Genomic DNA, 16,169 nt, shown 5'->3' with positions numbered 1-16,169 from the left:
TTTATTGAAATAGAAGCCAAAACATTGTAGTAAATATTCCCTATAGTGTGAAGTATTCTCTACCATGAAGATAAAAATCCTATCTTATGTCACTTGTTAATATATGCCTGTCCTGGTGCTTGAACTGGGGTTTTACAGTCCTGCTTGTCTTTTTTTAATTAAAGTTGGCCATCTACCACTTGAGCCACACATCTACTTCTGGCTTTTTGCTGCTTAATTGTAATGTCATTGGATTTTTCTTCCTGGGCTGGCTTAGACTATTATCCTCAGATCTCAGTTTCCTGAGTAGTTAGGACTAAAGGCCTGAGCCTCTAGGGCCTGTCACATTTTAACTGAAGACAATTATTATTTCTACCAAAAAAAGTAGGTTAATCCAAACAAAAATAAAGTAAAAATATCTAAACATTTAAATTTAAAAATTTTAAGTTGTAATTGCTGAGTGATATAAATATTGACAAGTTCAGAATACATCATCTCTAAACAGGCAAAATTCCTATGTGTGCAGGATTCCTAAGAGTGTTCTCTTCAATGTAAATCTTATTTTTTCCCCTGAAAGTCCACACTGGAAACATGGAACTGGTTTTGAAACTTGGACCCTTGCCCTTGGCAATCCATTGCTCTATCATTTCTTGCACACCCACAGGCCTTTGTTTTAATTATTTTTTCAGATAGAATAATGTATTTTAGTGGGGGCCAAGCTATTGGCGATTCTCTTACCCATGTCTCCCACATAGGTGAGATCACAAATTCCTGTCACTGGGGTTTGATTTTAATTTTCATTTCTAAATTAACATCAATTACTTTTACAAAGGAGTTTCATTTAACATATATATATATATATATATACATGTAGTGTATATATTATATATAAGTGTATAAATTGTATATATGCTGTATATATCAATTGTATATATATTTCTTATCTATTGTATATATGTGTGTATAAACTGTATATTATATATTGATATATATAAATTTATTATCTACTCATATATATACACACACACAAAACCTTGATCAGACTCTCATCTCTCTCACTGTCTCTCATCCTCATTCTTGCCTTCATAAACTAGCCTCCAAAAGATTCATCACTGCATTTCATGCATAATTACAAGAGTAAATCATCAAATATAGCCTCATTTTCTTTTCTTAAAACATGCATTTTAGGTTCAGGCTATGTGTTTGGATCCAAAACATGTTCCTGCTGCCATTCTTTAAAAAGAATAGGATGATATGAACAAATTCATGCTTAGAAATTAGGCAGGTTAGAAAATAGAAAAATCCTACACTATTATCACAAAGATTTGTAAAATGATTTCAGAATGACTAACAAGGGGCTGAGAAGGTGGCTCAGTGGTAGAGCGCTTGCCTTGCATGCATGAGGCCCTGGGTTCGATTCCTCAGCACCACATAAGCAAAAAGAAAAAAGCCGGAAGTGGCGCTGTGGCTCAAGTGGTAGAGCACTAGCCTTGAGCTGAAGAGCTGAGGGACAGCGCCCAGGCCCAGAGTTCAGGCCCCATGACTGGACCCCCGAGAATGACTAACAAAATGCAGTGTATTCTACTGACATAGAAGTAAGTGTAGTAAAAGAATTAATAAGTGCGAAATAAATACAAAAATAGGTCAGGTACCAGATTGTTTCACTGTTGACTATACTTATTTTCTACATTTTGATTATACTGACTTCTGATGTTCAATACTCCTCTCCTTCGGCTTGATCTTGCATTTTATTCCATATTTCCCATTTTAAAATCATTAGTATGATTGGTTAATTAGTGAAATATTGCTGTTATAACAATCTATGTGTGTGTGTTCATCCATTGGTTGAAAATTTTGGCTTGACAAAATATTCACAGATTTGGAAGGAATGGAGTTGAAGAGAGTGAAAGTTAACTTTGAGAGTCATACATAAATATGTAAATATTTCTTCAAAATGGTCAAATACACAGACGATATCTGTACCACATCTAAATGCAGACTGAAAGAAGAGCCTCAAAAAGGGGGTTGTGTATGTGTGTGTGTGTGTGTGTGTGTGTGTTTATACTATCATTAGTTAGTGTCACTAACTGATAACACTAGCTAAGTTTTTCCATGGTTACCATGGACTCATAAAACAATTATCACAGCAAAACATGATGATGTACATAGGGCTTGGATGTGGCCTCACCAAAATGAATGTACAACTACATCACGATGAGAGCACTGTTGTATGTTCAAAGGTGAATGCTCTGTCAAAAGTAGAACCTCAGTCACATATCCTGTTCTATAAATATCTTAATCATGGTTAACCTTTGCTGCTATGGTTATATCCTCACTAGCTAAATACCCCCAAATGAGACCCTTTATTAAGAAGAGTTATCTATAAATTGCCATTGTCTAATGAAAATGTGTTTCTCTGTCTTTTGTTTCTATAACTTACCTATTTTTAATATAGTTGCCTTAAATCTATGAAAATTCATTACATAATATTCAGCAAATTACATCTTAGAGTCTTTGTTACTTCTGAGTCAATTAAAAGGGCCCTGTTCTCTTGTGGTTGGTGTTTCATTGAAATATTACAGAGTGCTATTCAAACAAGTACCTGTTTAGTCACATTCATCTTTTCCTTAATTTAATTTACATTAGTGTAAATTAATTTAATTTGAATTAATTTAAACAACTTTCAATAGCATATGTTTTTTAATCTGGAAATAAAATTATATAGATAGTTAAAATATAGCTAAAAACAGGTTTTTATACTTTGATTAGTTGCATGCAAATATAAAACATATATAGCTTTTTAGTTTTTATTTACAAAATAATTTTTTCAGTGCCAATATGACATCTTTGTTTCTTAAGGTATATATGATGGGATTAAACATGGGAGTCAAAATGGTATAGAACAGAGAAAACACTTTGTCCATTTCTGCTGAATGATCACTTTTGGGTCTTAAATATGTAATAATACTTGATCCAAAGAATAACCCAACAACTGCAAGATGAGATGAACAGGTAGAAAAGGCTTTTGCCCGACTTGTGGCTGATGGCAATTTAAGAATTGTAGAGATGATTTTGCTGTAAGAGACAAGGATTAACAGAAATGGAACAAAGAGAAACAGCATAGCCCCTAGATAGACCATCATTTCATTCACGAGGATTTCTCCACAGGCAAGACCGAGTATTGGAGGGATGTCACAGAAGAAGTGGTTGATTTGGTTGGAGCCACAAAATGTCACAGAAAAAATCTGGATTGTCTGCCCTATTTGGAATGGAATTCCACTGATCCAGGACCCAGTTACCAGTTGGGTGCAGACCTTAGGGTTCATGAGTAGAGGGTAGTGTAGAGGTTGACAAATGGCCACATGCCGGTCATAAGCCATCACAGCCAAAAGGAAACATTCAGTGGCTCCTAATATCAGAACAAAGCACATTTGTGCAGCACAAGCAACTAAAGAGATATTTCTTCTCTGGGTCGCAAGATTCAGGAGCATTCTGGGGAGTGTAGTTGATACATAACAGATTTCCAAAAAGGAAAAATTCCCAAGGAAATAATACATGGGTGTATGGAGGTTTGGATCCACTTTTGTTATTATTAAGATGGTGCCATTCCCCAACAAAATGATCATATAGATGGCAAAGAATAATCCAAATAGAAACCACCGGAGACGAGGGGCATCAGCAAATCCCAAAAGAACAAATTCCACTAGTGTAGTTAAATTTTCTTCTGGTGGTTTTGGATAGTGCATCATCTGCAGAAAGGAAACATGTCACACAAGTCTGTCATTTTACCTCTAGGGATAAAAGTCTGTTCCCTAAATGTACACTGTCATCAGGATGAACCGATCACATGGTTTCCAAAGTAAAAATGTCTCTACTAACATGCTTCTCATTTCCTTACTTTAAATCATGGGCTTTATTACTGTATATATTCCCTGACATTTCTTAAGAATCTTTCCAGTATTATTTTTTGTCAGTTGGACAGACGAGGTCAGACAAAGTCAATGGCCACACTACACTAATTTGCAATTCCTGGGAAATAAAACACATTTTGTGATTTTTTTGTACTTTTTATTATATAGTATTATTCTAAACTAGACTAAAAACCCTTACTTTAATATCATAAGGTGCACTGCAGGTAAGACAGGCTGCTATTTGTTACCAGAACTACAAATTCCACAGTCTGTGAACAGAGGGCTGGGAAAACCTCTGAGTCCTGACTTTCAGATCAAATAAAACTGATCTTTATAGATTTTCTCCTGAGAAAAAGCCTGGGGTATATTTCAATTTGAACCGATGTTGCTATAAGTCTTACTTGGATTCTCACAATACCCCCAAAACATGTTTAATCTCATGATTTCTAAAGTCCTCCAAAAGGTTTTGCAGAAAAAATACAAGCAAGTAGAAGTCAATAGTATTATCTAACCTATGGCTGCTGAGCTGGATCTTAGTAGTAAAACAAATTACAAAACGTTTACTTATAGATCTTGTGTTTTATGATTGTTAAAAAAAATCTGTTGTGTTGTATTTGTGTCTCAGATTGATTGAGTATATTCTATCACAGAGTTGTTGCATTATTTTATATAGTTAATAGTATTCTGTGCAGATCAAATCTCTGAATTTTCTTTTGTTTTCCCTTCTACGGATTCTCTGTATCATGTTCTAGAGGCACTTTGTTATAGAACTGTTTCTCACATACATTTAAAACTATCTGGACTGCTTCCTAAAAAGATAGAGATTGTCTGTGTCAATGGTTTACCACCTCATTGATTCATGTTTACACTGCATAATCTTTACATCAGATTAAGTATAACTACTTCTTCAAACACCATTTTTTAAAAATACAGGATGTTCACATTGTTTACATTGTTACAATATTTACATTGCATAATCCTTAAAATGTATTAAAACTTAACCATTAATCATTGCTGTAAAATACAGGATTAGAGGCATTTTTTTAAATATCAAAGTGAAGGCTATACTCAGAGAAGCTGGATAGTAGTAAATCGTAGGTTCTAAAGCTGACTCCAGTTTTGATTAAAAAGTAAATGAAATCCAAAATATCAATACTATGATTTCTGCCCAGTAATGAAATCTTTTTTTCTTTGCTTTCATGTATTTTTAAAAGACAATTACTCCTGAGAGAAATAACCAAAATTAAAAAGTGATCATTACTAAATCCCTGATCATTCAAGAAATTCAGCCAGTTAGTTCTGGTAACCCAAAGCCTAAAAGAGGGAAGAATAGTTCAGGTAAAGGTAAAATAACTTCACTTTCTTTCCCAGTGGAACATCTTTTGTCCAGCTCTTTCCTCTATGGTTAATAATCTGTGTCTAGTTGTAGTTAATGGAACTCTGTTAATATTGACTGGCCCACTAGGAATACATGGCCAGCAACTTTGATTTTGCATTATCACACAAAGGAACGGTTTTGTATTTATTTATCACACAAAACATACAAAAAACCAAATGCTTCTACAAGAATAAACACTATTAAGTCAATGATTTTTTTCTGACCTCTGTTCATTTTCCATTATCACTGATAATGTATTATTTTTCATGAATTTGCTAGAGATAATTTTTCTCATAAAGAAATTTCAATTAATATACTCTCCTTTCTCTTATACTTTTACCTTGTCTTCAAAAGAATCTGCAGAGATGAAATTGGTCCCAAAGCTAAACAATTCTAAAATAAATCTAGAGAGCCATCACTGTTTTTGATGTTTGTTGAAGCTTCCAAAAGGATAACAAAAAAATTACCACTATATTTAAGCTCAACTTTCTCAATTTCCTCTTTCCTCAGTATTATGACTTTGCTGATACTTTATTCTAATAAAAATAAGAAGTTCAACTTCTTTCTCTTTCATAAGCAAATAAATCTGAGAAAGGATTAATTTTAAAGACTATGCAACATAGTCTTTAACTTGAAATATATGTCATGTACCTCCAAAGATCATTTCTTTTTTTTTTAATTTAATTTTTTTGTCAGTCATGGGTCTTGAACTCTGGGCCTGGGCCCTGTCCCTCAGCTCTTCAGCTCAAGGCTAGTGCTCTACCACTTGAGCCACAGCGTCACTTCCAGTTTTCTTTTGGTTTACTGGAGATAAGAATTTCACAGACTTTCCTGCCTGGGCTGGCTTTGAACTGTGATCCTCAGATCTTAGCCTCCTGAGTAGCTAGGATTACAGGCGCCTGGCAAGATCATTTCTTTTTGAGAAAAATTTCTAAAATGATTCTTCATTTTTTTTAAATTCTAGAATTTTAAATATATAGTAAAATTATATTTGTAAATTTGTATATTTCAGCTCACTTCCTCACTCTTCATTTCTATCATTCATTTGGAACAACACCACTTTTCAATAGAGGTAATAATTTCTAGAACACTCTAAAAACTAAAAAGAATAATTTATGAATTGCAAAGGGCAAAAATGTTTCTTTTGGTAGAATATTATATGGGAAATAAAAGAGGGTATTATTTGGTAAAAGTGTCCTAGGAATATGTAGAATAAAGCCCATTTACCAATTAAAGTGTGCAAAACTGTGAACTTTGTTTTTCCTCACAAAGAAACACTTCATCCATTTCTAACCTTCAGAGTTTCAAATAAAAAAAAGATATTGAGACCAAATAGCCACATATAATTTGATTTGGATATATTCTTCTTATTTTAATTCAATGCATATTTTGTTTATATTGGACTTGGGTTTGAATCCTAACTCTATTTTTATTAACCATAATAATTCTAAGATTCTTTATTTTTGAGACTTCAGGTAATGTTGGTAAATTCTGACCAATTTTATAGTGATTCTTTACTAGCAATGATTCCATAGCTATAATTATATAAAAATAAAGATACTCTACTATGTTCACTAATTTTTTCATTGCTATAACTCTTGTATTTTGTAAATAACATCCATTTATTTAATGGATTAAGTTGTTTAAAAATTACTTTCTTCTATTCTGTCTTACATTGAGTTTCACAATATGGTGATTTAAGTGAGACTCCTTCAATGGGAAACAAGAACTCAACAATTCTAAAGAACTTGCATACACTTAATATGAATCTGCTCAAATATTGTCCCTAAATTGTCTTAGATCTGATTGTTAATTCCAATCTTGGCTCATATTTTCCAACCTGGTGACTTGGATCTTATGAAGTGAAACAGTGTTCTACCAAAATGAGCTAAAATTCAATTAAAGTTTCACTTAGGCTATTGTGAAAATTTCCCAACACAACTCTTTCCATCTCAGGAAACTGATGATCTTAGTGCACATCAAACAAAATTTTAAAAAAGTTTGTAAAATTATTACATTCTACATAAAAGTTGCTATTTTTTATGTGTGCTGTTACTGGGCCTTGAACTCAGAGGCTGAGTGCTCTCCCTGAGTTGCTATAGTCCAACTTCAAATTTTAATAATGAAATTACTAATGCATCTAAAAGGAGATTTATCTTATTTTTATGCTATACTTGAAAGAAACAGGTACAAAGAGCCTAAATTCACTCAATGTGCTACTCTAGATACTTATGTCTCTTATTAATTAAAAGCAATATAACTCAGTGCTATGATGTTTTATTTCTAAATTAAAGTCTCTGCTCTCTCAAACTTAACATTTTTAGAGGAAATGGTAATAATCCTCAAACTCATATTTATATATATATATATATATATAGAAAGAGAGAGAGAGAGAGAGAGAGAGGGAGAGGGAGAGAGAAAACTATGCTTCATTCAGTTCTGATTCTATGTTTTCTGTATAATAGCATGAATCCTTAAACTTCTTTTGAACTTACCTGTATATTACATAGGAAATATGTGTACAATTTTAATTAAAGCATTCTACTAGATCTTAAATAATAATTGTAATATAAATACATTAATGCAAAGCAGTTCATATTTACCTGCCTTATGTGGATTAAGGTTAAATACTTCCTTATTGTTGGGGGTTCTGTGCATAGATATTTTGACTTCTTTAAATGAAGCCACTTATGTCATCAAAGATACTGTACCTACTTTTAAAGGTGTTTCTGGCTTCCCTAGGGACATTCCCTATTTACAATTTGATTTTGCAGTTAAAAATATGATTTTGACATCTATTGATTTGGTTTCTTTATAAAAACAAGATAACAGTTAACTCTGCTCAAGATACTCTCTCTTCAGGCTCTCTGTGAAATAAAGTACACAGCAATGGTTATTGTACAGGATATTGTACATGTTGAGAATACTTTGTGAGACCACCAAAAAATAGACATATCTATAATTATTAACCAAATTGACAAAATTGGTAATACTTAAACTTGAGATTGAGATAAATATATTTATATATAAATAAGTATCAGTAAATACAAATAATATCAGCATAATATATTTCTACTATATAAGTTTATATATACATATATAAACTTAAGGTTCCAAATGCAATCTCCTTGTATTAGACAATCCCCTTTGTATTCTTAATTTTTTTTATTTGAACACTGGGTTGCTTAGATACATTCATGGGATTCCCTGTGTCATAATTGTAATCAACTCTTGAAATACACTATAGTTAGAATAAAATAAAAACTTGGAATGAATCAATCTAACATATGAAAAAGTGAACCCAAAGAAGCTGGTCTTTCCCAGACTTTAATTGAATGAACGTCAATTGCTTCTGGCATTTAGAGATTTTTTTAATCATTATTTTAATTGAGGCCAGTTCTTATCCCAATGGGATATTCACTACACTGTTTATACTGACTTCTAAAGTCGAATTGTCAGTAGGAAAATTATCAATGAGATGAATGCCTATATTATGATAATGTCTTGTAATCAGTTTTCTTGTTATTATTGATTTTTTTCTTCTTGGCCATTTGTAAAACATTTATTGAACATTTTGTTAATTTTTTGGAAGAGGTTTTGTGTATGTGAGTTGTGTGTGTGTGTGTCTGTGTGTGTCTGTGTATTTCTTCCTCTTCATATGGAGTAGAATTAAACCCTGGAATTGCAAGATATCATGTGGATTTTTTTGAAGGAAATTCCATCCACTTCCTTTTATCACAGTTTCCATCATCAATGTTTCCCACCATGGCAAATGGCTATTCTAAAATATAGCCCTTGTGCTGTGTTTGTGATAATGATAAGCAGAACTCTCAGAATGATTTTGTTTCCATTTCTTATTTGTGATTACAAATGTCCTGGAGATATTTCATCTTACTTGTGGTGTGAGATTTCTAACAAGGTGTCTCTAGTTTTCTACCTTTTTGATCACAATCTGTTTCCATCCCTGGAACTGCTTAGATGAGTTGTGTAGTTCAAGTGCTAGCTTTTTTGTGGTTTTTCCCCCTCTGTTTCTTTTCTGTGGTACTGTTTATTGATGATACAGGTCATCCTAACCTTGCTTGTTCAGTAGTACTGTTTTATTGATGATACAGGTCATCCTAACCTTGCTTATTCAAGCCTCCCACGTTTAAATTATGCTCCTGTCCTCTTCTTGTTAAATACTTATTACTTTATTTTAACTTGTTTTGTTTCATTTCAGAGCAAATAACTCACTGTCTTTCCCTAGACTGATTTTAAACACCCAGTTTTTCTTCCTCCATCCCCAGAGTTTCTCATACCACAAAAAAGCACCACTATGCCAGGCAAGTGAATTAAAATAGTTTTCCTCCTATATAAGATCAGTGAGCTTTAATAAGATGCTGTGCAAAATTCAAGAAACTCTGGTGGCAACAGTAAAGTTCTTCCTGGGCAGTTTGCACTTGTTTTAATGGGTTTACCCTGGCTTAATGACATGACAGAGACATTAGACTCCATCTTCCTTCTTGGTGGTTTGAACCTTATAGACATGGAGATTTTTTTTGCAGAAGGCAACAGATATGAACCAAGACTGCAAACTGTATATAGAAAAAAGGGAAGTGCTGGAAATTTACTGAGGTTGAGTTTCTTTCCATCTGCCCATGTTTGTCTGCTGTTTTGTTTTGTTTTTCTGTGCAAGTACACTCTATAATGTGGTGAACCCTTTGAAAGAAAATCTACCTGTGAGCCAGGTGCTGGTGGCTCACGCCTGTAATCCTAGCTAATCAGGAGGCTGAGATCTGAGGATCACGGTTTCAAAGCCTGCCCAGGCAAGGCAGGAAAGTCTGTGAGACTCTTATCTCCAATCAACCACCTGAAAACCAGAAGTGACACAGTGGCTGCAATGTTAGAGAGCTCACCTTGAGCTGAAGAGCTGAGGGACAGTGCCCAGGCCCAGAGTTCAAGCCCCACAACCAAAAAAGAAAGAAAGAAAGAAAGAAAGAAAGAAAGAAAGAAAGAAAGAAAGAAAGAAAGAAAGAAAGAAAGAAAGAAAGAAAGAAAGGAAGGAAGGAAGAAAGGAAGGAAGGAAGGAAGGAAGGAAGGAAGAAAAAGAAAAGAAAAGAAATCGACCCGTGGAATACACTGTACAACTATGTTTAATTTCCTTCAGTTCTTGCAATGACAAATTTATAATCAAACAGTGTCTTAATTCAATATTTAACAATACAAATATTGACCTGATAATAGATAGAGGCTAATGATTTTATCTGTAGTCTAACGTTACACAACTAAATTCTATAAAACAGAGGTCCCTTTACCTAAGGTTATTGACGGACACAAAATTGTTTCTGAAGAATCCAAGAATGAAGCTAAGTTTTCTGTTTAGGCTATGTAACAGACACAGAATGAAACAACAACAACAAAAAAGAAATTCTGAATATCCAATAGTTTGCTCATGGTAATAACTTGGTTAGTATTTTTCTCAGAGCCACCATGATATCCTTGTTTCTCAGTGTGTAGATGATGGGGTTCACCGTAGGAGTCAAAATGGTGTAGAAAAGAGACAGTAACTTCCCAATTGCCTCAGATTGGTTCGGTTTGGGCTGTAAATAAGTGATACTAGCAGTGCCATAGAATAAGACTACCACTATCAAATGAGAGGAGCAAGTGGAGAAGGCTTTAGTCCTCCCTTTGGCCGAGGACAATCTCAGGATGTTGGAGATGATTTTGCCATAGGACACGATGATCAACAGAAAGGGAATGGTGACAAACACCATTGCGACCAAATAGACTGCTATCTCATTCACAAAAGTGTCGCCACAGGCGAGCTTGAGGACGGGAGGAAGGTCACAGAGGAAATGATTGATCCGGTGAGACCCACAGAATGGCAAAGAGAAGATCTGGCAGGTTTGTCCAATCACGACTGGAATGACACTGCCCCACGAGGCGGCCACCAGCTGCACGCAGACCTTGTGGCTCATGACCAGAGCATAGTTCAGAGGGTTGCAGATGGCCACGTAACGGTCATAGGCCATCACTGTCAAAAGCAGGCATTCAGTGCCTCCCAGCATAAGGACAAAACACATCTGGGTAGCACAGGCGAAAAAGGAGATGTTTCCCTTTTGGGAACAGAGATCCGTGAGCATGCGTGGCACCGTGACATTTACATAGCAGATTTCCAGAAAGGAAAAATGGCTAAGGAAAAAATACATCGGTGTTTGGAGGGTGGCATCTGTCCTTGTAATTACTATGATGAGGCTGTTGCATAACAGAATTGTCAAGTACATAAGTAAAAATATCCCAAAAAGTATCCACTGGAGATGGGGACTGTCAGAAAAGCCCACGAGTACAAATTCCATCATGGAAGTATTGCTTGGTTTTCCTGTTCTAACTTGCTCTCCATCTGCAGATTTGGTAAATTCAAGAGGGTTAATAATTCACCTTTGAATTATATTGGCTTTTTGTATTATCTGAATTGGGTGCACAATGTCTTTATATAATCTATTCTTTCCAGCACTGACTGGCTGTGTGTCTCTGATAAGATTTTAAACCTCAGAAGTAAAATGCTATGAAATTAAACTCAATCCATTTAAAGAAATAAGTTATAATATGCCTCATTAGAGTTTGTTTCAATTATACTAAGCATATTGCAAAAGGAATGTTATCATTTCGAACACATAATAAAGAAATACCATTCCATTGTTTCACCTTAAATTAGGAATTATATTAGAAACTTTTCCTTGGTTTTGCCTGTGTATAATAATTGTTTTTCAAGGGACAACAACAAGGGAAGGGTTAACAATGATCCACAAGTAATGTACTCATTGCCTTACTTCTGTAACTATAGTCCCTCAGTACAGCAATTTTACAATAACATAAAATTTAAAAAATGTTTTTCTCTTCCTTAGTCATCATATTTAATCTTCCTTGAGTTCAGAGGGTTTTTTTTTATTTTTAGCTTTTCCTTGGGCTTTTCTTTCTTATTTATACTGAGTATTCATTTGTCCTTTTATATTCCAAAATGAGAGTAAATTTCCTTAATTCATTGTTTCTGAGGAAACAAATAGATCCATTATTATTCCTTTACATTTTGCAATTCTCCCATCTCTTATAAAAATTTTGATAAAAACTTTTGCCTGTCCTGGGGCTTGACCTCTAGGCTCAAGGCTAGAGCTCTACCATGTGAGCCAAAGCTACACTTTCAGCTTTTCGTGATTAATTAGAACATAAGCATCTCACAGATGTATTCTGCCTGGGCTAACTTCAAACAGACATCCTCAGATATTAGCCTTCTGAGTAGCTAGACTTATAGGCACCAGGCAGGTATGCAACTATTTTTGTGCTGGTGCTTTTTGAACTCAGGTGAAGAGCTCTGTTTTTAGCTTTTTACTACTTGAGCGAGAAGCATACTTCGTTATATTCTTCTTTAATTATTCCAATTAAGACCTCCTCTCCAAGACATGATAAATATTAACCTTGAACTTAATAGCCAAATATGAAAAATCTTTCACCCATTTTTTCGTATTTTTTTTCTTTTTCATGTAAGAATTTTCATTCTAATATATTACCTTCATTATCAACTGATACTCCTTTTCTCTATTTTCCCTTCCTAATGACTTGTTAAACATAACTTGCCGGGCACTGGTGGCTCATGCCTGTGGCTCATGCCTGTAATTCTAGCTACTCAGGAGGCTGAGATCTGAGGATCGAGGTTAAAAGCCAGCCCAGGCAGGTAAGTCTGTGAAACTCTTATCTCCAATAAACCACCAGCAAACAGGAAGTGGTTCTGTAGCTCAAGTGGTAGTGCTCGCCTTGAGCTGAAGAGATGAGGGACAACGCTCAGGCCTAGAGTTCAAGCCCCATGAATGACCAAAAAACAAAAACAAAAACAGAAACAAAAAAACATTGATTAAACAACACTGTAACTTAGACTGACCATACCAAAGCAGTCAATAGGACTAAAATCTCAAGCAAAACAAAAATCATACACTTGCTCCTTTAGTTAATATTACCCAGTAATAAGTCAACCTTACTTAAAATTTTTCTGTTATATTTCATAATGCTTTTGCCCAGAAATCTAAATACATATTTTCTATTTTTCATAACTACCATTTTTATTGACTTCATTCTCCATACTTTGGTAAATAAAAGTTTAATATTTTCATTATATTAGTTTTCAAGTTAATCTTAGATTATTTTCATTGTGAATATCATTAGGCTTTTTTGGAAGAGAACTCTTTAATTTCAAAGAAGAAAAGTGATATGAATTATATAGCTAACTCATTTCAGCAAATTATACGAAGTGTGTGCTTTTTTCTTTTATTAATTTTGTTCTAATTTAGATCAATTAGTCAGATCTTTTAGTGCTTACCTTGATAGAAATGCATGAAGTAATCTTACAGGATGTAGTAATATTTAACTTACAAAACCTCAAGCTTTTTCTCAGCAAGTCAGACTGATACTATGATACTTTACTTGCTTTAAACATCAAGTGCCCTCATATATAAATCCTTGAGCTACCCCTGGGGATCATTTTCTCTCATAATCTCTTACTTTTTAGAAGACTGCCATTGTTGGCAATCATTCTGCTTTATTTCTCAACATTGTTTTTTATTTATACCCATCCTCCTCAGAAGCCTATTCCTGGCATACAGCCAGCCTACAACAAAGGAGTTTGATTACTGTGAAATACCACGTAATACAATACAATTTACATATCATTTTATTTTTAGAAGTAAGACTGTTTTAGATATTGTACCTAAGGCCATTACGTTGATGTAGATTTGCCTTCCTATTATGTTTTCTTTAATTTGTGTATGTCTAGATCATGTAGATAATGTATCATATGCTTTCTCACACATAAAGGTTGGATTTGATATTTCTAATGTGTAGGGTAATTAGATATTTTTGCCATGAATTATCTCTTATGGAATGTCATTCATGCTGACAAAAACACTTAGAATTTTTTTCACATCATGCTCTATTTTTTCAGATTTTAGGAGATACAGCAGATTGAATATAAAAGCCACCTCCAAGATGCTTGCTTGAACAAGCATTTTAAACAAGCATCTAAAGAAAAGATTAAAGAACATTGTAAGCACACAGTAAATAGCACAATGAAGCATCTTCGTGCAGTAAATATTTGCTAATAAAATAATTTATAAGGCTATATAGCCTTATACCTACCTTATGTTATAAAGTATTAAGATATAAATAATTTATAAAGCTATTATTTTTGTTAGCAAAGAAGATTATAAGGGAAGAGAATACATTTTAAAAAGTTCCCTGTCAACACCTTTAACCTAAACTCACTGACTTCAGACTTTTATGGAGATCAGAATCTCACAGGAGATGCCATAAACCAAGGCCTACATGTGTTACATTTGTTCTCTCCTCTTGTGTTTCATGGCTGGATTGTTTACAAAGAATCTATAAGTAAAGGAATTTTGTGAAGTTTTTCACATTCATTATCATAAGACCAGGGTCAAAGACTCTGGTCAAAGAAAGAGAACAAGTTTGTAAACCATCAAGATCCTCCTCCTGAATTCTTTGGGTCACTAAAAGTGTGGTTACTGTGTCCACGGATGGAGAGACATCTATAGCCTCGCCATACGGTGTTATATTTGTCAAAATCTGTGATCATTAATTATTTGAAATTTCTTCACATGGTGTCAGCCACCCTCTTTCTATTCAGAATCCTGTGAACACAATGGATGATTTTTCTTTAATCCTACGCAGAACAGGAGTGAGTTTTCAGAGGAATGTGTGGCCATTCTCCATTGTGCTTGATAGGGACACTGTTGCCAACTGAGGAGAGTCTGAACTACCATAAATACAGAGACATAATTCCACACATTTTTGCATTTGGGCAACTGGCTCTACCCATTATGATGCCCATGCTCCTCCATCCTCTCATCTGAAAAATATGTCAGCAATCAAGCAAACTGCTTCAGAACATTCTTAGTCATTTGTGATTATCCTTTTGCAGAATGGCATCAACATTCTGATAACAAGAATGGAATTCACTCTAGCATTTATTCATCAGCTGCCTTTTTCCCCTTGATCATGTGTCTGTCATTATTCCTAGAATGTTCACATATATTTCGATCCAGTAAGGAAATATTTATTTTCTTTTCCTCCTCTCCCTCCCTTCCTCCCTCCTTCCCTTCCTTCCTTCTTTCCTTCCTTCCTTCCTTCCTTCCTTCCCTTCCTTCCTTCCTTCCTTCCTTCCTTCCTTCCTTCCTTCCTTCCTTCCTTCCTTCCTTCCTTCCTTCCTTCCCTCCTTCTCTGTTTTCTTGCTTTCTTTTTTTCTGCTATACAATTTTGCTTCTACCTTATTCTGGGAGCCACAGAGTTTCCCCTCTGTTTCTTTTTAGCAATAATGCCTTATGATCATCATAAGGCTGCTGTAACCTGCTATTCTGTCCTCTGTTCGTGAACTAAAAAGCCTATGTGCAATTGCCTAAGCACTGGTCCATCAACTTTCTCATCATTGCTGGAATCACAGCCCCTGTTAGAGCATCTGTGGGGATGGAGCATACTGAACTCTTCTACCTAGGCTGGTCTTTGAGCACAAGATCATACAGAATCCTCTCGAACTCAGATTTCCTCCATGGGAATGGGGTCATATGAACACCATGAGTATGGAACTATAGGAAATGGTCTCACTGGAATGGCTTTGGACCACCATCCTCTGATTCTCAGCCTCCCAAGTGACTAAGATCACAAGTGTGGTCCACGAGCACCTGGCTACATTTTCTATATCTCGAAAAATGTCTACTAATAGCCTTTGTTTATTTATTTTTTTTAATTTTAATTTATTTTATTTGAGAACAAACTGTACAGAGGGGTTACAATTGCATGGGCAGGATAATGCGTACATTTCTTACCAAGCATTGCAGCCTCCTCCTTTGTTTACCCTTCCC

The 16,169-nt window shown here is 34.6% G+C and overlaps 2 protein-coding genes across 2 annotated transcripts; both read right to left on the bottom strand.

The window, feature by feature from the left end:
• Positions 1-2,786: 2,786 nt before the first annotated feature.
• LOC105995420 (olfactory receptor 10AG1-like) lies at positions 2,787-3,728 on the bottom strand. Its single transcript, XM_013029130.1, has one exon. It carries the CDS (start codon positions 3,726-3,728, stop codon positions 2,787-2,789), a length of 942 nt encoding a protein of 313 aa, XP_012884584.1.
• A 6,969-nt stretch (positions 3,729-10,697) lies between these two features.
• Positions 10,698-11,606, bottom strand: LOC105995374 (olfactory receptor 10AG1-like). The gene has a single exon (XM_013029076.1). The coding sequence runs from the start codon at positions 11,604-11,606 to the stop codon at positions 10,698-10,700; it is 909 nt and encodes a 302-aa protein (XP_012884530.1).
• Positions 11,607-16,169: the final 4,563 nt, after the last annotated feature.

This window comes from Dipodomys ordii, unplaced genomic scaffold (assembly GCF_000151885.1).
Source record: "Dipodomys ordii isolate 6190 unplaced genomic scaffold, Dord_2.0 Scaffold117, whole genome shotgun sequence".
Lineage (NCBI taxonomy): Eukaryota > Metazoa > Chordata > Mammalia > Rodentia > Heteromyidae > Dipodomys > Dipodomys ordii.
The sequence above is the reverse complement of the archived record's forward strand: the minus strand, read 5'-3'. Positions and strand labels throughout refer to the sequence as shown.

Bases quoted from the DNA above. Each gene is read 5' to 3' on its own strand.
- LOC105995420 (XM_013029130.1), bottom strand. From the start codon at position 3,728: ATGATGCACTATCCAAAACCACCAGAAGAAAATTTAACTACACTAGTG.
- LOC105995374 (XM_013029076.1), bottom strand. From the start codon at position 11,606: ATGATGGAATTTGTACTCGTGGGCTTTTCTGACAGTCCCCATCTCCAG.